General features: G+C 42.0%; 1 protein-coding gene across 3 annotated transcripts in view; it reads right to left on the bottom strand.

Annotated features, from left to right (window-relative positions):
- The window catches only part of itpr3 (inositol 1,4,5-trisphosphate receptor, type 3), a 290,731-nt gene extending 269,304 nt beyond the window's left edge, over nucleotides 1-21,427 (bottom strand). For all 3 annotated transcript variants that reach the window (XM_080210067.1, XM_080210068.1, XM_080210069.1), the window contains exons 1-2: nucleotides 21,230-21,427; nucleotides 509-579 (exon numbers count right to left, since the gene is read on the bottom strand). In XM_080210067.1, the coding sequence (XP_080066193.1) occupies nucleotides 509-579; nucleotides 21,230-21,318 (160 nt within the window). In that variant the 5' untranslated portion in view covers nucleotides 21,319-21,427. The remainder of the gene's footprint in view (nucleotides 1-508; nucleotides 580-21,229) is intronic.
- Nucleotides 21,428-22,081: the final 654 nt, after the last annotated feature.

The raw sequence follows: 22,081 nt of genomic DNA, 5'->3' as shown, positions 1-22,081 counted from the left end.
AGGTTAATGGGCTAAATGCATGGGGTAACAGGAATAGGGCAATGAGTGGGCCAGGTTAAGATGCTCTGCTGGAGGGTCAGTGCAGACTCGATGGGACAAATAGCCTCCTCCTGCACTGCAGGGATCCTATGATGTCTGAACATTTCAAACTCAAACTTGTAACATTTAACCGTGATAATTGCTGGAATTCTACTACCCCGCCCGCCCAAGGCTCTTAAGAACCGCCCGAGGCCAATGGAGAATACCGTTCTGTGAGCCTCATCCGCCCTAGAATCGGGTGAGCAATACGGTAAAAATGTGTCTAGAATCACCCAATTCTAAAAGGCTGAATAACAGTAAAATTGAAGATTAATTTTCAAAATGTTAAAAGCAGTTGAGAAATACAATTCTAATAAAGGATCACTTTTTAAAACATAGATGTATGTTCTTTATGTTTGAACACATAAGAATACCGCATTATCCATCACTTTTGTCTTTTATGTAGTATGATAAGATGAACCAAATTTACCTCTGAATTTTTTGGGGGGATTTTCCAGATCTCCGGCTCCAGGCTCTACCACACATCTGTCGTCAACCAATCTGCAAAAACAAGTAGATATTTCTTACCATGCTATAAAAGCTGTTTCTTCTGGATAAGATCTATATGAGAAGTTAATCGAGCTCACAAGCTCGGGTTCTTTAGTATTCTGAAGCCAAGTGCCTTTAGATAAGGAATCACTAAAACAAACAATTCCACAGGTCACTACCAAGGGCCTTACACAAACAAGAAGTTGAGCAGTTTCTCGAACCTGACAGTATGGAACTGAAATCCGATCAGCGAAAAATAATTTAAGAAGTTCCCAAAGCAAAATGGAATAGCAACACAATTACACCAAATCAGAACTTACATTAAAATTGCTGAAATTCACATAATTAAATTAATGGCTAAATTAAAACGTCAAATTTTTTACAAAGGTAGCTCACTCTGGAATAGAACATTCTCCGAAGCTACTGAATTCAACATTCCAGCAATGTTCCAACCAAAAACACCCAAATAAAACAACAACAACATTCTCAACAAACTGCCTATTCCTGTTGTGTTGTTTTACTTGTTGAAAGCATTATATGAATGCAAGTTGTGGGTGTTAGCAGTATCCAACATAGAATAATAGAATCCCTACATTATGGAAGCAGGCCATTCGGCCCATCGTGTCAGCACCGACTCTCCACAAAGCATCCTACCCAGGGCCAACCCTGCTGCTGCACCCCCCCCCGCCCTATCTCCGTAAGTCCACGTATTTATCCCACTAACCAATGTAAGCCTACATTCCTTGAGGCATTAAGAGGCAATTTAGCGTGACCAATCCACCTAACTTCCATATCTTTGCACTTTGGGAAGAAACGGGAGCATCCAGAGGAATCCCACGCAGACACAGGGAGAATGTGCAAAATCCACACAGACAGTCACCCAAGGCAGGAACTGAATCTGAATCCCTGACACTGTGAGGCAGCAGTGCCACTGTGATCTGACATAGGAAGATTACACTGGTTGAATTCTTGAGAAATAAACACATCAAGGCAGCTCACAGTTTACCCAAGTTATAAGAACATTTGAACATAAGAAATAGGAGCAGGAGTAGGCCATCTAGCCCTTCGAGCCTGCCCCGCCATTCAATAAGATCATGGCTGATCTGTCGTGGCTCAGTTCCACTTTCCCGCCCTCTCCCCATAACCCTTAATCCCCTCTCTTATCAAAAACCCATCAACCCGCGTCTTAAAAATATTTAGCGAGGTAGCCTCCACCACTTCAACGGGCAGAGAATTCCAGAGATTCACCACCCTTTGAGTGAAGAAGTTCCTCCTCAACTCCGTTCTAAACCGCCCCCCCTTTATCTTGAGGCTGTGCCCCCTAGTCCTACTATCCTTTCTGAGCGGGAAGAGTCTCTCCACCTCTATCTTATGTTGAATATTGTTGTCATTCTTGACAATCATTAAGAATTAGCTCGTGTTCTACAAGCGCTTGCCTTCTCATTCAGCATGACAGCAAAATAGCATGAGACTTTTCCGATAATTTTTTAAAAAATAGCCGTCTGTGTGAATAAAGAAGATCCACAGATACAAGTTAAATATCTACACCAGACCTCATGACACGTATCGAAATTATTATGCAAGTAAGCATAATCACTGAGGAAGTTGTTGATGAGGGCAGATATACACTGTCAACACTATATTTAGCTTTGAGTCGTTTCCTATACTCTATGGTATAAATGCTTTATCCACAGGTCATGCATACAAAATGCAAACATGCTAATTTTATACATACGAGCATGCAAACATCTAAATTCGGAGCAGAAGTAGACCAACCAAGCCTTCAAGCCTGCTCCACTGTTGAATTAGATCAAAGCTAAGGAAGTGGCCTCATTGTGACCTCTAATTTTCTATCAAATTGTTATGCAAATTGTTAGGCTTTGATGGTGCTTATCCATGAAGGGGCTATGACGATGCCTATCCATGGAGGGCTATGATAGGTTCCTATCCATGGGGGTCTATGCAAGAGGGGGTCGTGTAGGGGTGAGTCACAAAGAGGGTCATGGGGACAATGCCGCATAGTGGGGTCCATTTGATGGGGGGGGAGGGGGGGGGGCATGTCAGGAGTCCACCAGAGGACCCATCAGGAGGACCCTGATGCCGTTGATTCCTGTCACTGCGGAGGGAGAACATGCCCATCATGAAGAGGTTGAGGGAGGGTGGGGGGGGAAGGAGTTTGGGGAGGAGTCAGGTGACCCTAGAGGGTGGGAGAAGGTCTCCCATTTCACCGGCAGAAGATTGGGGCGTCCCAGCAAAGTGGCACTCTGACGCCGGTTCCATCAGCATGTTAGGCTCTGTGCCCTCTGTATTTGCGCCAAGATCCCAGCTGTCCAAAAAAGTGACTGCGTGTCGAAAGATTGTGATCCAGAATGCATGTAAAAGACCGGCATGGAGGACTCCTGGTTTCTCGCTGCTATGTTACTTTGGCCCTGGTTTTACCAGCATAGCTGCCCAAGGCTAGTAAGGTCGCGCCTGAGGCCAATGGGGAATGCCATTCTACAAGTCTCACCCACCCCGATTTCAGGGCAGTCATGCTGGTAAAATCAAGGCCTTTGAATCTTTTTGGGAAAATTCAGTCCTTAGTCTCATTAATACCCTGTGTAATTGAAGCCAAACCTCTCTGTTTTCATTTTCCATTCTCTTACAATAAATGGTAACATTCCATTTGTCATCCTCATAATTTGCTGTACCTGCATACTAACTTCTTATGATTCATGTACCAGCACACCCAGATCCCTCTGTACCCAAGAGCTCTGCAATCTCCCTCAATTTGAATAGTACATCACTTTCTATTCTTCTTGCCAGAGTGGACAAGTTCACAATTTTTCACATTGTACTCCAGCTGCCAAATTTTTGCCTATTAACTGAACCTACTTAAGTTCTTTTGCAGACATCAACCAATTTATTGGAGTTATTTGTGCTGTGGATAAAGGGGAAGCAATGGATGTACTATGCTTAGATTTCCAGAAAGCATTTGATGAAGTGCCACATTGAAAGGATATTGCAGAAAATAAAGGTTCGTAATGTGGAGAATAACATATTAGCATGGATTGAAGATTAGTTAACTAACAGGAAACAGAGTTGGCATAAATGGATCTTTTGGCCAGTATGCAGGTACAGCAAATCATTAGGAAAGCTAATAGAATATTATTGTTTTTCCTGAAGGGAACTGATGGCCAAAGTAGCGCTTCATTTGTCTAGAATATTAGCGAGATCATATCTGGAGTATTGTGTACAGTACTGGTCTCCTTATCTAAGGAAAGATATAAATGCTTTAAAAATAGTTCACTGAAGGTTCATTTGACTATTACCAGGAATAGGTGGGTTGTCTTGTGGGGAAAAGTTGGAAAGGTTAGGTTTATACCCATTAGAATTTAGAAGAGCAAGAGGTGACTTGATCACCCTAAGGATCTTGACAGGATGGATATGGAGAGGATGATTTCTCTTGTCAGAGAATCTAGCACAATGGGTCACTGTTTAAAAATAGGGGGTTGCTCATTTAAGACCAAGGTGAGGAAAATTATTTTCTCTCAGAGGATTATGAGTCTCTGGGACTCTCTTCCTCAAAGGGCAGTGGAAGCAGAGGCTTTTAATATTATTAAGGCAGAGCTAGATATACCCTTGATTAACATGTGGATGAAAGGTTATCAGGTGGGAATATGGAGTTCAGGTTACAAGCAGATCAGCCATGATCTTATTGAATGGTGGAGCAGGCTCGAGGGGCCGTGTGACCTACTCCTCCTCCCAATTCGTACGTTCGTCATGTAAAACATTATAATCTGTTGGTGAACCACAAGCTAATGTAGGGCAATGAGCACTGCAGTATGAGTCTGCAGTTCTTGGTGTGGGTTAGGTCACAATTATTTATTGTGTATTTAACAATCGAGAGAGCAATAACCAAACAATCACGACAATAACCAACAAACCATAGAAATGTTAATTAGAGGATAAGACCACAAGGCCTTTAGGCATAAAATGTGGATATACTCGATCCGCTGTAGTCTCAAATTCTTCACCGTTCTCCTTCACAAAAGACTGTGAGATACATTGATGTTTGATCATTGACAGTTTTCCACGGTAGTTAATGGATTCTTAACTTACAAGTCCCGAATAGTAAAAGAGTGTGTTATATGGGATTTGTATGCAGCCTCCTAGGAGGGTATAATGGATTTATCTAGCTTTCAATTAATCCCTTTCTTGAATCAAGAATTCCAATTGCAAATCGAGAAAAAACCAAGCTGGTCATAAGCAAAGAGAAATTGCCTTCTCTCAAACTCTGGGTGAAATTCTCCAGCACCTTCCCACCGACAAGTTCTTCCAGTCTGACCAAAGCTGATCCCTGCTGCATTTTCCCAACAGCGGTGCAGATGAGGAATGTAAATCACCATTGACTTCAGTGGGGCTGGAAGATTCCACCAGCAACCAATGGCAAGCCCCCTCTACTCGGGGAAAACTATCCTGGGGTCAAACTATTTAGGATTTTGGTTCAATAAGATTCATTTTCAGTCATATCAACCTTTTCTTTTATTTGTTCATGGGATGTGGGCATCGCTGGCTGTGTCAGCATTTATTGTCCAACCATGAGAACAGTTAAGAGTCAACCACACTGCTGTGGATCTGGAGTCACATGTAGACCACATCAGATTTCCTTCCCTAAAGGGCACTAGGGAATCAGTTGGGTTTTCATGACAGTCAACAATGGTTTTGTGGCCATCATTAGACTTTTAATTCCAGATTTTTATTGAATTCAAATGTCATCATCTGCCGTGGTGAGATTTGAACCCAGGTCCTCCGAGCATTACCATGGGCCTCTGGATTACTAATCCAGCAACAATATCACTACGCCACTACCTCCCTACGCCACTGCCTCCCCTAATTGTAAAGCAGTAATTACCATTGTTTATGTCTATGAAGTATCAGTGCTAAATCCACTAAAAAATCTGTGTGACAAGCAGCCTGGCATCAAAGTTGTACTTGTGAAGTTCTTCCATGCAAAAAAAATAGAGCACTTCATAAATATCAATGAAGAAGAGGTACTCTAAAGGAAAGAAGATGATCATGAGAAAGGTGAGGAGGTTTGGTCAAAAGGAAAAGTTTTGAGGAATCTTAAAAGAGAATTGGAGGCAGAGGGGTTTAAAAGAAAGGTTTGCATTTATCGAGTGCTTTTTGCCACTACTGAGCATCTCAAAGTACTTTACAACCAGTAACGTATTTGTTTTGAAGTATAGCCAGTGTTGTAATGCAGGAAACATGACAGCCAAAATGCACTCTGCACATTCCTCCAACAGGAGTTCTCTGTGGTGTGGATTGCACATTGGCCAGATCACTGAGGATAGCTCCCTTGTTACTGGCACAGGATCATTTACATTCACCCAAGCAAGCAGACAGAGACTCAGATAATAGGCTGGAATTTTACTGGCCCACCCAAAACAGGCATCAGAGCAGGTGAGTGGCAGAGCAGGGAAAGGTCTGTTGACCTCAGGCGGGATTTTATTGTTTTGGGATGAGCGAGGCTGTAAAATCTCGCCCAATGTCTCATCCAAAAGTCAACACCACTGACAATGCAGTATTCCCACGGTACTGCACGGGAGTGTCAGCCTTCATTATTGTACTCAAGCCCTGGGGCAGAACTTGAAGCTGATCCCTGTGACTCAGAGACACAGGTAATACTGGAAGGAGTTTTCTGAAAGTGTGATTCAACACACTAAGCCACAGATTGAATGACTGAAGGGTGGAGGTCAGGATGTACAGCTGGAGTTCTCTGCAGCAGTAAGCTGCAGCAAGACCCTGAAGGGATCAGAAAGACCAGGAGAGTGTAATCTGAATATTGAGGGGCAGGAAGAGTGAAGAGTCACATTTTGCGCTCTCTATTCAGCGTGGAGTATGGATGAGGAAAACATCAGGTTATCAAGTTCATAGAATCCCTGCAGTGTAAGGAGGCCATTCAGCCCAACAAGTCTGCATCAATTCTCTGACAGTACCTTACCCAGGTCCACCCACTGCCCTATCCCTGTAACCCCACACATTTCCCATAGCTAATTCATTTAATCTACACATCTTGTTACACAAAGGGGCAATTTAATATCCACCTAACCTGCATATTTTTGGACTGTGGGAGGAAACCAGAGCACCTGGAGGAAACCCACACAGACATAGGGAGAATGTGAAAACTCCACTCAGACAGTCACTCAAGGCCAGAATTTACCCCGAGTCTCTGGTGCTGCGAGGCAGAAGTGCTAATCAATGTGCCACTGTACCATCCTTCCAGATTTCAAAAAAAGTACAAGTAAGGAATGCAGCAATGGAAGGACAAAAGAAAGGGCAAAGGTCATTAGGTAAGCAGAAATATGAGGTCTTTCTGACGGCTGGAATTGGTCTTTGAGGTTCAGATCAGATCATGTAAGGTTTCATACAATCTTTTTTGACATGAATGATTACTAAGTGAAAGGAATATAGTTGTTATATGGGACTGGAGTTTGTGGAACGGGCCACTGTCAGCTAGCATGGGGAAGTCAGGTGGCAAAAGTTTTAGTGGGAACTGGGGTCAGTAGAATAGGCAGTGGGTTTGATGGGTAAGATGAACTGTGGGAAGGCATAAAGACTGGTGAGAAACTCGAGGAAGATACAGGTTCAGTGTGAGAGTCGGCAGCTCTTTCACTTGGTGCACGAGGGGAGGCAACAGGAAGGCAGTGGTCAGGCTGAATAGGCTGTTTCAATTTTCATGACAAAGAGGTCCAGAGGCTCTTCAACCCTTTTGGTACAAATGAGGGTGGTGGAAGCAGAAGAGAGAGATGTTTAAGGAACCAGTGAAGCAAAACAGTTGGGAGCCATCTTTGCCTTCCAGGATAATCCTGAGCGGTGTGCAGTGTGGGCAAAAGAGAGCAAGGCCAATGATATCTGAGGTGGTCCATCCATAATTAGTGATGGGTACCAAACACCTGTACCAGATCACTCAAGTCTTGGACCTGGAGACCAAGGGTGGAGGCCATACTCAGGCAGATTATTCCCCACTAGAACATCCATTAGTCTCGTTGATTCCAGGGTTTTTGCCTCCACTACTTTATCTGGCACATGTTGATCACTAAATTCAAGGAAGAACGAACTGCTAACTTTTGTAAAAGCAACCTTCATAGGAACTCTACAGTGTAGAAGGAGGCCATTCAGCCCACTGAGTCTGCAACAACTCTTACTAAAGTACCTTACCCAGGCATTTTGGCTAATCCATCTAACCTACACATCTCGGGACACTAAGGGACAATTGAGCATTGCCAATCCACCTAACCTGCACATCTTTGAGCTATGGGACAAAACCAGAGCATCCAAAGGAAACCCATGCAGACGCAGGGAGAACGTCCAAACAGACAGTTGCCGCAGGCTGGAATTGAACCCGGGTCCCTGACACTCTGAGGCAGCAGTGTCAACCACTGTGCCATCATGCCACCCTTCTTCTCCAATCTAAACCCTGTGCTTGACTGTCTTTGTTCTATTCATTACACTTGATTTAAAGTTAATATTCTGAGTCATGTTTTCTATACTCTTAACAATGTTTTATACTTTTGTAAGAGTATTTGTTCATTCATCTCTACTCTTTCCTCATAATCAGACCTCTAACACTCACAATCAGCCTTTTCCAATACGTTTCGTAACAATCAGGACTAAAAACATTGTTTCCCACCTCTTTCCCTTGTCAAACTGTACACAGCTTCAGAGGCCCAGTTAAACAATGTATTGGGGAAGATACATTATGGTGAGTTAAATTAATTGCAGTCCATAATCATCAGGGCAGCTACATACGCATCAACACATCAAGGAGTTTCTGCAGCAAGTAGATACTGGGTTGTATTTGACTGGGCAAGTGAAATGTAGTAAAAAGTCTGACAACACCCGGTTTAAGTCCAACCAATTTATTTGATAGTAAACTCACTAGCTTTCGAGGTTTCCCTCTTCGTCAGGTGAATGGAGAGTTCTGGCCTCAGACAGAGCATATAAAGCACAGACAGTTTACAGATTACTGATTACAATGCAAATCTTTACACCTAACCTGCTGTTCAAGTCCTAAAGTGGCCGACAATGTGAGTGGAAGGAGCACTGATCACAGGTTAAAGAGATGTGTATTGTCTCCAGACAGTACAGTAAGTGAGGTTTTGCAAACCCAAGCAAGTCACGGGGGTTACAGATAGTGCGACAGGTTAGGTGTAAAGATTCGCATTCTAATCAGTAATCTGTAAACTGTCTGTGCTTTATATGCTCTGTCTGAGGCCAGAACTCTCCATTCACCTGATGAAGGGACTAACCCCGAAAGCTTGCGAGTTTACTATCAAATAAACCGTTTGGACTTAAACCTGGTGTTGTCAGACTTTTTACTGTGTTTACCCCAGTCCAATGCCGGCATGTCCACATCAAGTGAAATGCAGGCAGCTCCAGGTTGGTTATAACTGTACTTTTTAATATTACAAATTTAAAAAGCAAAAACTGGGTGTAAGTGAAGAAAATCGAACATTTTAAAAGGCTGGTTTTATGCAACTACTTTTTAAAATATTTTCTTTTCTTCCTTTGCTACAGATCAAAACTACTACTGAAGTACAGCCAATATCCAGTATCTCACAAGGGAGACGACAATTCTCCTGTAAGTCTAGACTACGAGTGTCCAGAGGCTACTCAGATAGGGTGGAGCACCACATCACAGCAAAGCCTAATCCTGTTCTCACCCAAACAACTACATGAAAGCTTTTATAGAAGAGTCAGAGGATTGCAATCACAACACGTCATTTCCCAGTCCAAAACATTCCCCACTGATTGCTCCAAGCGATGTCAGCTAACATCAGCCCAGGCTCAGGATCACACCCAGGGCCTTGACTCAGATAATTAATGATTTTACCTCCCCAGCTATAGGAATAGTTGTGCTAACACACAGATTTTCAGAACTTTTATTTGTGATGTAAAGCCATTAACTTCAGCAGACAGCCTTGGCACAATAGGCAAGATTTTCACCCAGTTTTGATAATGGAGAAGGCGGAGGCATACTTTTGCACTGTCAGCCAGCAGACTGCTCTACCCGTGTCATCCTGTCCCTGAGCCAGTTTTAGGAAGGGGCAGGCCACTAGGTAAGGTCAGTAAAAAGGCCAATTAAGGTCACCGATCAAAGGTCAATTTAAATTTTTCAATCTGTAGGCTCCACGTGGCATCGGCAGCACAGCAGCTGCCTGGAAGTGGCCTCCTGGTGGCAGACTGAAGAGTGCCAATATTCCAGGGTGACTCCAAAGCCCCCCCTCAGCCCCAGCTGCCTCTCATCTTCTGGTCACAGCTGCAGGCACAGGTCGATATGTTGGGTGGGTGGGGTGGGATTTCCTCTCTACAACAGTTGCCCAGCAACTGTGCTAATAGCGTTCATTCAAATCTTTTGTAAAAGTGCTGAGGGAGGGCCTCAGGATGGAAGTGCCCCTCTTTCCATTGCATGCAATGGCACACTGCAGCTGCTTCGGAGCTGGGAGGCCTCCTATTGGCTCCCCAGCTTTGTGAACTTGCCGTGTGCCCCTCTGGCCATGAATTAGCCAGAGGGCAAAACCCACAGCCTGGTTCTTGCTCCCTGCACAGTGTGAAGTCAGGACCCACATTTGAACTGGGGTTCCCAGCTGTTAAGGAAAATCCTGCCCCATGCACTTACACAGTGCATGGTGTCTACAGTTAGGACACTTGTCAGCCTGGGTACGCCCTTCAAACATTGTCACACTCCCCAGGGCCCCCTGTGCTAACCTCCAAAAAAGTCTAAGACAACTATCCATAGAAAAACCATGTTATCATTGCGATGAATATTTTTTATTAATGCACTGCAAAAAGTAACATGACAGTAAATGAACAGAAAAATACAGTCGCCTCATGAGAGAGCTGCCTTCATATTCCAAAGTCTTATGAACTCGGCAGTTTGAATGTATGATTAGTGCAATGTATATTAAGGGAGTCATTTTACACTTAAGATATATAAAACAGACATTGCAGAACTATAGTTAAGTATGGTTGTAATCCTATGTCTATACTTATTACTTTTACATTATATGTTGGGGGGTGGGGGGGGAGGTGGTAAAGGTGATGGTGGTAGAGCACAAAGGACTTAACTATTACTGAAAGATTTGTCACATATGACCCCCAACTCCACTCAAAAATCTTTCAAAGTCTGGAGAAGCATAGTACTGCACAAAAATATTGTTGAGTTTGTACTTGGATCAACTGGCAATGAGAAATGAATTAAGGTTAAGTGTTGGTGAGCAAACATTACTGCCAAATATTAAAAGAGTAACTGTTAATTTTTCGTAGGTAACAAGGCAGTGGGATATTAGGGTTACAAAACCCAAATATAAGGAGCTATTCAAATTAACAAATGCTTTCTAAATCTTCACTTAGCTGGCGGACTATTCAGTTAAACAGAAGTCAAGCAAGTAAACATTTTTAAAGAACTCTGAAGTCAGCAAACTTAAGTATTATCATCCTGGGGAATCAGGCAGTACATGCTATTGTACAAATGTTTAACAAATCATGCAAAATTCAATGGTCCACTATTTTGCCAGAGGCAGTCACTCATTTATTCTTAATTTCCCAAGAACATATTTGTATAATGTGCATCACATTATTTCAGGAACATGGTTTTCATCTAATTTGATGTAGGCATATGTATAAAATCACAAAGATTCCATCTCCATCCATAATGGTACATTATTGAGCTCTGTTCTAACTGCAAAAGACTTCCTGGAATACATTATCATTGCTGAGCTCTTCCATTTATTTATAGCCCATCACCTTGAAATAGAATCTCATGAACAATTCCGAATGAATTCGAAAACACTAAGCCTCAGGTAATTTTCAATTTGGATATTTGTACATTTGCTTAAATTTAACATACCTCACTCCTGAGCCTTTCAATTATCATTTCAAAATTATCTGCTTCTGAATCAAACCCTGGTGTTTTTTCTAAGGTTCTTTGCAATGAATCCAAGTCCTACATCCTTTGAACTGTGAGCTTTTCAATCAGTTGAATAAAGAGCTGGATTAAAGATATATTTCAGAGGATGATAGGTTGTTGAAGTATGCCAATGAATTGCTTAGATGCATTTCCACAATACTTTCTTCCGGTTCCAATGCATCTCTTTACAGATCCTATATATATAACAGCGCCCAAGTTATTACATTCATTTCAGAAACACTGAGGAATAGATTGATTTTCCCTTATAAAGATATATTTTTGTTACTGGTGATTTCAGTCACACTCCAAACTATTTTCAGCTACTGCATTACTCATCCTGCTGATCTAGAGTAGTGACATTAAAGCTTTAATGTCAAACCAATAATTTAAGCTCCTCCAAAGAGGAAACTGCAACAAATTTATGAGGCAATGTCTTTGTTTGTTCAAGGTGACGAATAGAGGTATAAACTGGACAGATTAGACAAAGATGCAGGAAAGGAACAGAAAGTCTTTGTCATAATTAGTAAACCAAGTATAGTTATGAAGTCAAAAGAAAAGGAGCTTGAAATGCCTGCCATTTTTCTGGTTAATGGAAGTTTAAAGTGGGTAGGTACTTTAATACTAAAGAAACATTGCTCATGGCTAGAAGATGAAAGAAGTTTTACCTGAATGCACGATAGAAATCATTCCTTTTGGTTGTATCACAGCTTGATATGGTTTCTATTCTATCCAAGACCACAAGAAACTACAAAAGGGCCATGAACAAAGCCCAGTCCATCACTCAAACCAGCTTCCCATCCATTGACACTGTCTACACTTCCCACTGCCTCGGAAAAGCAGCCAGCATAATTAAGGATCCCATGCACCTCGGACATACTCCTCTCCAACTTGTTTCATCGGGAAAAAGATACAAAAGTCTGAGATCACGTACCAACCGACTCAAGAACAGCTTCTTCCCAGCTGCCATCAGACTTTTGAATGGACCTACCTCACAGTAAATTGATCTTTCTCTACACCCTAGCTATGACTGTAATACTACATTCTGCATTCTCTCCGTTCCTTATCTATGAACGGTATGCTTTGTCTGGATAGTGCACAAGAACCAATACTCTTCACTGTATGCGACAATAATAAATCAAATCAAATCAAATGAATTCCACACATCAGTCTTCATTTCTGAAAATGAAGCATGAGAAAAGTCCAACAGGTAGCTCCTGAGGAAAAGTTATTTGCTTTATTTACGTTATTTAAAGCATTTTCTTCCCACTCCCCCGTCCCCATCCCCACAAACTGTTGCCCCCATGTCCCCCTTCACCCCAAAAGATAAATTGAGTAAGAACTCCAGAATGGCTCCAATCTTACATCCTAATTAGATTTAAGTTTAAAACAGGTAATAAAAGAAATACATTTCTGAGGTAACCAGCCAAAAGAACTAAAACATGCAGACTTCATAAGGCACCATTGGAAGTCTCTACTTGGGGTAACCAGAATATTAATAGGACAAACTTGAGTTGGTTAAAAAGGATTTACCAATGAGTTATTAATTGTTTTGGTTTCAGTTTTGCTTTCCCTGGAATGAAAGTTAATTATCTCAGCACCTCAGGAGCTTTTTTTCTGTAATTCTCTTTGTATCTATCAGTCCTGTTCTTAAACAACATTAACTAGTTTATGGGCAGCACGGTGGCAGTGGTTAGCTGCTGCCTCACAGCGCCAGGGACCCAGGTTCAATTCCAGCCTCGGGTGACTGTCTGTGTGGAGTTTGCATGTTCTCCCTATGTCTGCGTGGGTTTCCTCCAAGTGCTCCAGTTTCCTCCCACAATCCAAAGGTGTGCGGGTTAGGTTGATTGGCCATGCTAAATTGCCCAAGATGTATGGGCTAGGGGGATTAGTGGGGTAAATACAGGGGTTACAGGGCTAGTGTCTGGGTGAGATGCTCTGTCAGAGAGTTAGTGAAGACTCAATGGGCCAAATGGCCTCCTTCTGCACTGTAGGGATTCAATGAAGTTTCACTAAACCTTGATGCGTATCTACAATATTTATCCATTATTTGGTTGACCAGAACTACTCCTCTTAAAAGACTTGCCTGTGGCAAAGCTAACTTTATGTTTCTGTCCGTCTAGCTGTGAGCTCATGGTCTGAAATAACGTTACTTCCTCTCAATGTTTATGTTCTGTTCCTCAGTCTCTAAGAAAGTAAGCACTCCAGCTTCCAGCCCAACATTGGCTCTTTAATATTCATGCAGACATATTCTATATTCCCAGTTACTTGATTGGTTACTGTCACCCTCTGTTCACAGTAACTTCATTGCAATGTTAATGTAAGCCTACTTGTTACACTAATGAATAAACTTTAAGCACCAATCTCTGTTAAAAGTAAATCAAAAAAGAAAAATTGGTCATGATTGTTGCTTCACGAGCTAATCTCCAAACTTTCCATGCTGAATCTAGGTGGTGAAGGGAACTTGTGTCAATTCAGTTCAAAGTATATAATTTACAGGATTTTATAGCAATTCTTTAAAAGCACATCAAAGCAAAGGAAACATGCCAGAGGGATCAAAATCAAATTATAACATGAACATTTTCTACATAGCCACAAATATGTCTGACATAGCAAATGAATTATACGACTATTGGCCACATTTCTATGCATTTTAGAACGCAGGTAAAATGAATGAACTGAAGCAATTCCAAAAAATCTCACAATTGTAGGTGGGAAATAATTGTGGATTTCAGATGTTTTAAAAATTTTACTCATGTCCCTTTTGAAAAGTTCCAGTAATCTCTTGCTTTACATGTTATTCCTCCTAAATTCTAATTTGCTCATTCATTCATCTTGCTTTACCAAAGGTTGCGCTCGGAAAAGCACAGCTTTCACATGCAATGGTCAAGGTAGTTTGTGATGTCACAGGTAATTTAAACTTGCACAGTTTGGAACAGCTTAAAAAAATGTTTAACAATGCTAAAAGCACACAAGGAATGCTGCAAAATCTATTGCCTAAATTTACCTCATATTCTGTTGTCATCTAAATTACACAAAGTCATCGGGGGGAGTTTTCCCATCCCGTCCGCCTCAGGAATCACAGTTGGCAGATCATGCAAAAATCCACTGATCTCAGGTGGAATTTTCCGGTTTTGGGGCGAGCGCAGCCGGGAAATCCCACCCATCAACTATTTTCATCTCCTATATAAATACTTCAGCAACAGAAGGAGTGCATTTAGAATCATAGAGTTCCTACAGTGTAGACGGAGACCATTCAGCCCATCAAGCTTACACTGACAACAGTTCCACCCAGGCCTTGGCCTCTTAACTCCCCGTATTTATCCTGCTAATCTCCATGAAAGTAAGGGACAGTATATGGTCAATCAACCTAACCTGCACATCTTTGGACTGTGGGAGGAAACCCACGCAGACACAAGAAGAACATGCAAACGCCACACAGTCACCCAAGGCCGGAATTGAATCCGGGTCCCTAGCGCTGTGAGGCAGCAGCATTAAGTACTATGCCACTGTGCCACCCATTAATAGTTTATATCAGAATTTATATACAATTAACAAGGGAATTGAAACTCAAATATTTATGTTTTTTTCTAAATCCTTGTTTTCCATCACTTTGCTTATTTTGAAGATAGTGTGAAGTGACTACGCCACATCATGGCATAGAGTGAACAGTCCCTCGTGTGCGAACCCGAACACTGAGCATCAGCAGGTTACTTACGCTAAATTTTGTGAATGGTGGCTAAGTCTGCAACTTGAAATGGCACCAGCAACCGACAAAGTTTAGATGGCTGTGAGGCTGGTACAACTGGGCAAACTAGATGGTCATCTAGAGCAGTAGAATTTGGGAGCAATGGCAAGACACTGAATGAACTATTCATGAAACCACACAAGTAAATAAACGGGCTTTAGCAGTGAGAATGAAAGGATTTGACTGATATACATCCACATATACTGATGTGCTAATAGATTCCCATGTATTTACATTGTAGTCTTTCCCAAAATTGCATAATGTATTCCTCGCTATGTTTTTGTGGCAGCATTACGAATTTGCACATCTAAGTGACTATCCTAAAACTGTGAACCAGTAAATAATATCAAAGAATATAATTTAATCCACCTCACTTTTTCATGATTATTGATTGGATAAATTATACATAAAAGTATTTAGTAAATATTGCAGGCACATGCAGAATTACATTCTATGAACCATAGTACACATTATAATGTGCATTTATTTCAGTACCTATCCCGTGAAAAGTGTAGAACAATGACAATGTACAATAAGTATTGTAATATTCTCCTTTTCCAAAGTTTAAGGTTCACCTCAGGCACCTAATGCCCTTGCATTGGCCCTGGCTAGCAGTCTCCGCACCTTCCCGATGCACGTAAAATGTCCCCCAAGACCAGAAGTGGGTTTTAATTGACCACTTAAGTGGCTCAATCAGGCACCTGCCTGATTTGCCCACCCCATGCCTTCCTGCCACCTTTCCTGCCTCATAACCCATTGTCAATTAGCTGGAAAAACTCAGCCCTTCATGTGCCCAATTTAGTCCTTACCCAATGTCAAGATGTGCACCTCCCAGCTTGAATCAATGAGAAACTGTTCAAAGTGAAAACCTTAAGATTTCCCTCCCTTCATCCTTCTCTACTCCATTCTCCTCCCTCCCTCCTTTCTCTCTTCTCCGCCCTTTCTCTTCTTCCCCTTCTTTCCTTCCCTACTTTCTCCCTCCCAACTTCCTTCTCTCCCCTTGCCTTCCCCTCCTTTCCCAGTTCTGCTGCCCTCCAATTCATTTGCCTCTTAGCTCCTTGGTCCAAAGACATTGATAGTGACTATAGTAATGTTGCTGCTCTTGCAGATACCAACCAGTCTAGTGCCGAGCAGAGGTGAAAGAGAGCTGCATCTAATGTGTATGGCTCAGTATCATAAATTTAACAGCTATGCCATCAATAGAAACAACATTATTTTACATTTTCCACTATTTGTAATATTGAAAGCCTATAACATTTGTAAATGGAGAGATATTTTATTCAAATCCTTAATATCCACTTGTAATTCAATATTGCCCAGAATTGCTGACAACCTTACACATCCTGCAACTTGCTAAACTGGTAAAAAATTGGAACTTTTAATTTTTGATTTGATTTATTATTGTCACATGTATTGGTATACGATGAAAAGTATTGTTTCTTCCAATCTACACAGACAAAGCCTACCGTTCACAGAGGAGAAGGAAAGGAGAGGGTGCAGAACACAATGCAATGTTACAATTCTAGCTAGGATATAGAGAAAGATCAACTTAATATAAGGTAGGTCCATTCAAAAGTCTGATGGCAGTAGGGAAGAGCTATTCTTGAGTCGGTTGGTATGTGATCTCAGACTTTTGCATCTTTTTCCCAGCAGAACAAGGTGGAAGAATGTATATCCAGGGGGTGTGCAGTCTCTGATTATGCTGGCTGCTTTTCCAAGGAAGCAGGGAAATAATGCAACTATTGATTTGTCTAATTCTAGATCAGTGAATTTGACAGTGATAGGTTTATTGGTTAAGATTACAGATTTTACTAGTAGAGATAATTCTGATGAACCTGCCTTAGAAATACTTCATGCTATAAAAATACAAGTGTAATTCCAAAAAAAAACTGCATCAGAACATCAAGCTCCTTTAGTTGCCTTTGCTTCAAAATTGTTTAAATGTACATGAGGCAGCTTTACTTGTTTTTTACTTTCTACAACAAATGCTTTATGTGTTTCTGTTTTTCATTGGAACTTAATTATAACTAATTCACTGAACCCTGTATTTATGTCCAATGACTCAGATCATTTTTGGTACATGATGACACAAATGGAGTCAGTGTAGACAATTGAAACATTAATTCCACATTGTGGGGCTTTCATTTCCCTTTTAACTGTGTTTTTTTCTCTTTTCTGAAAAGCACAGATTCAAATCGGCCCAAGGTTTTATACGTTCAGGAAGCTGAATTAACATAAATGAACAGAGGGTACTCGAGGCCAATTGCAATATTAACTGCAATTAATTCCTCCCTTATACTGTCAGGCACAGTAACTCATGGAAGATGTTTTTTGTTTGCCTGGTATGAAATGCACATTATATTCTTACAAAGATACCATTCATGTAAGGACAGAAATTGGATGCTGGCTGGTTTGGTTGCAAGAATCAAGGCTCAAAAGCCTCAGAGTCCTTATAAAGATAACCAACTAAAACTCACATGATTTATTGGTTTGAAACTTCCAGCTGCTTGTTCATTTAGATCAAGCCAATGACCAAATCAACAAACTATAGAATAATCATTGGTTCACCCTGCTTAGCAACAGGCACTCCTGGTACATTTATTGTTTTAAATGTAGCTGGTGAGGTGCCATATTTCAGTGACTCACTAAGATGATAGTCATTTTCTGCTAATTTTCTAATCTCAGGTACCCAGCCTCTCGTCAAGAGTAGAGTTCAGGGTTGACAGGCAGTCAAGCTACAGCTACTTGTTTCTGCACATACTCCGAAAGGTCATCAGGATGTGTCGATTGAGATAACTTCATCATGAGGCTCCTGCAGCTTTACAAAATTCAGGTCATGTCAAACACAGCTAAGCCTTAATGTGTCAACCACGCTCTAGACTGCCTCAAATACAAATACTGCATATGCTGGAAATCAGAAAAATAAACAGAAAATGTTAACTGTACTCAGCAGATCAGACAACATCCAGCATTCTAGCTTACAATAACCCAGGAGATCAGCTAGCAAATACAATAAAGTGTACACATATGCTCCTTACTTAGCATACTCTCCAAGTAAACTTGGATAAACAAATCTGTTTTTTTCATCCAAGTCATCGATAAATATGGCGAAAAGTTAAGGTGTCAAAACATTTCCTTGCGGGAAACACTTGTTACATGCTGACAATCAGAGTGTGCACATTTAACTTCATTCTTAGTCTCCTGCCTTCTACTCAATTTCCAGCATAAAAGACTACCTCTAACTCAGTGTGCACTCATTTTTGCTAATTACTTCTTGTGTGGAGTCATATGACTCAAGCTTCTTTTGACCAGGACTCCATTATATAATTTATATGTAATCATTCTTGTATTTCAAACTAAAACAGCTTGTTAAAATATGAAAAGGGATTATCTGGTCATTAGCACAGTGTACTTCATGGGATCTTGCTGTACACAAATGGGGTCCAGCAATTCCTACTTCAGTGAAGACACTTTGAGAGCACTGTGGGACATCATTGGACACTATATCCATGCAAGACTTTATTTATTTTAAGAGTCCTGGTATCTATCAAAACCTTTGTGCATTGCTACAAGCAAATCACAATAAGAACATAAGAAATAGGACAGGACTAGGCCATCTAGCCCTTCGAGCCTGCTCCGCCATTCAATAAGATCATGGTTGATCTGAAGTGGATCAGTTCCACTTTCCCGCTTTCTTCCCATAACCCTTAATTCCCTTGTCTGTCAAAAACCTATCTACCCGTGACTTAAATATATTTAGCGAGGTAGCCTCCACCACTTCAATGGGCAGAGAATTCCAGATATTCACCACCCTTTGAGTGAAGAAGTTCCTCCTCAACTCCGATCTAAACTGCCCCCCCCCCTTATCTTGAGGCTGTGCCCTCTAGTCCTGCTATCTTTTCTGAGCAGGAAAAATCCCTCTACCTCTACCCTATCCATCCCTTTCATTATCTTATATGTCTCTGTAAGATCCCCCCTCATCCTTCTAAACGCCAACGAATACAGACCCAGTCCAATTAGTCTCTCTTCATAGTCCAACCCCCTCATCTCCGGTATGCATCAACCCACCACTATCCATTGCTTGCCTATAAATAGAAAATTATGACATCTGAACACCTCCAAAGTCTCAAAATATTTGAATTATAGTGGATCAAATTTCTTATAATTTCCACCATTTTTTGGAAAAAGAAAGCTCCTTGGACTTGTCACTGCACCTAATGCAGGGGAGAGGGGGGAAAAGGGAAGGGTGGGGGGAAGGGCAGGGGAGGGGTGGAGTGGAAGGGGTAGAGGGGAAGACATGGAGGGGGAAAGGGAAGGGACAGAGGGGGAAGGAGTGGAGGACGGAGGTGCAGGGGGGAAGGCAGAGGGGGAGGGGGAGAAGTGGAGGGGGACAGGTGGGGAGGGGGAGGGGCACAGGAGGGGAAAGGCGGAGGACAGCACAGTAGCACATTGGTTAGCACTGCTACTTCACGGCCCCAAGTTCATATTCACAGCTTGGGCCACTGCCTGTGTGCAGTTTGCACATTCTCCCTGTGTCTGCACAGGTTTCCTCCAAGTGCTCCGGTTTCCTTCCACAGTCTGAAAGACGCGCTGGTTAGGTGCATTGACCGGAACAGGCGCCGGACTGTGGCGACTAGGGGAATTTCACAATAACTTGATTGCAGTGTTAATGTAAGCCTTACAGCTGACCAATAAATAAACTGTAATGCTGGTCAGATAGGATTCAGATGAAAGATTTTGTTTTAATAAAGCCGGTAAAAAAGCACCCACACAACTAATGAGGACATACGGAGGAGGGTAGACAAGCACTTTTATCTATGAACACAACTGAAGTCACAACTTTCCGTTCATACTTAGGAGGGTGAAACCAGAACCCCTGGTAGTGGCTGGCAAAATTGAAGGTAGCACAGCAAAAGGGAGACGACAGAGGAAATACACCGGCAGCCGAAGAAGCAGAACAGGCACATGATATGAGAACACTTAAATGTCGGCCCACACCAAAGACTGTGAAAGCTGAAGAGCCACGATCACCAATGTTGCGAAAATGGCATCTGAAGGAGCAGCACTTAAATTTACAAACCACTAAAAACATGAATCATGTCGAACCTCTTGCGTGGGGAGTCATTGTGGTGAAATGAATATGTGACACTTGCCCACCAGAAACCAACAAAAAATCCTTTCCTTGGAGACAGAAAGTGCTCATTTCAATCCGAGTGCTCCAGTTTCCTCCCACAGCCCACCACTGGGGCGACTAAGGGCTCTCTACAGTAACTTCATTGCAGTGTTAATGTAAGCCTACTTGTGACAAATGAATAAATTTTTACTTTTTTATTATTCTAAAGGCTGGGACTTGTTTGCTGTACACCCTCTACAAACCATCACCATTCGAAATGTGCCATGTGTTTCGTGGGAGGAGCAATGCATAGCTCAGGTGAGCAAACCGTGGAAAACTCAAGAAAATATGCAGGACAGAACAGGTATAAAAGAACAGGAATTCTAACTGTGCCTTCCTGTGTCCTCGGACACCCAGAGTGCTGTACAAGATAGGAACCTTCAGAAAGTTACACGAGGCAGTTATAAAACAAACAGCCACAAGAGAAACACTTTTGATTACACTGTTTCAAAGCGATTCTGAAAATCAGGTCCAGGAATGTGACACCCTAGGCCTTAAGTGCACAGCATCGAAAGTAATACTATTTGGAAATCTCCAAACAATCGCCCTACAGCAACCTGTCATCATCACTAACTTTCAATTCACAATTGGCACTGACTTTCATGGGGGAACATGACGGAACTTAGGACCCAGTACAGTCACTAAGCTGAAGGGGTTTTTTTTAGCCACTATCTGTTGAATTTAATTGCACACATGTAATTAGCACTAGATTGCCAAAGTTTGCCTGAAGATTTGGAAAGTTTCCCGGAGTAAAACTGGGTGCAAAAGATGTGAGTCGAAGAGGTCTTACCCTAAGGTACTAATGAAGCCATTCACCGTGCCTTCCGCGTACAGAGAGACAATGTCCCCAACATGCAGAAAACTTGACATTTCAGACATTGCTCTGGCCTCTCTGGAGCAGACGCGCTTGCTTCTTGAGTTGGAAGGTTCACATCAGCCCACGCAGAGGAACTTCATGTAGTTGCTGCAGACCAGAAAAAGTTTTTTTAAAAAACTTTCGCAGAAAAGCAGGAAGAAATCAGTTGTCGCCTGCTTCGATGCCTCTCCACCCCGCACTGTCAACACACTGTGAAAAGACGAGAGATCAGCACTGGAGCTGCAAATATTTGCATGAGCGCTCCTCCGGCTATGTGGCCACCTGCATCCAATAGCAAAGGAGAGAAAATAATACAGGAAGTTTTACAGTATCTGATGTAAACTTCTTATCACCAAGTAGTAACGCCCCTTTCTAACCCAAAACAGAATTAAATCCTGCCTGTCAGAGTCAGAGATCACTGGAAGTGAAGAAATGCCAGACGCTTTCATGTTCAAACATTGGTCGCAATAAAACAGGCAGAACGGTGACCTTCTGGATAAAAGTCATCATTTAACACTAAAAGGTTATCGTCCTCATTCGGGTTTCGAGGCAGATTCGGTGTTGGGTGATTCTGGGTGCTATAAAAACGTTGAGAAGGGCGAGCTGGACGAAACTTTCGTGTGGTTTTCTACTTCTGCATCCAACCATTAACCTTCACTTCATTGTGGCGATAAATGAGGCAAACCTGGAAATAGCGAAAGTAACCGCCCACCTGAAAATGTTGCTCCCCCCACCCCCAACTACGCTACCAATTCTTAACCAACAGAGGGATAAGAAACACTTTAT

This window comes from Carcharhinus amblyrhynchos, chromosome 22, assembly GCF_965287045.1.
Source record: "Carcharhinus amblyrhynchos chromosome 22, sCarAmb.v2.hapA, whole genome shotgun sequence".
NCBI lineage: Eukaryota > Metazoa > Chordata > Chondrichthyes > Carcharhiniformes > Carcharhinidae > Carcharhinus > Carcharhinus amblyrhynchos.
This window is presented reverse-complemented; position numbering and strand designations above follow the sequence as displayed.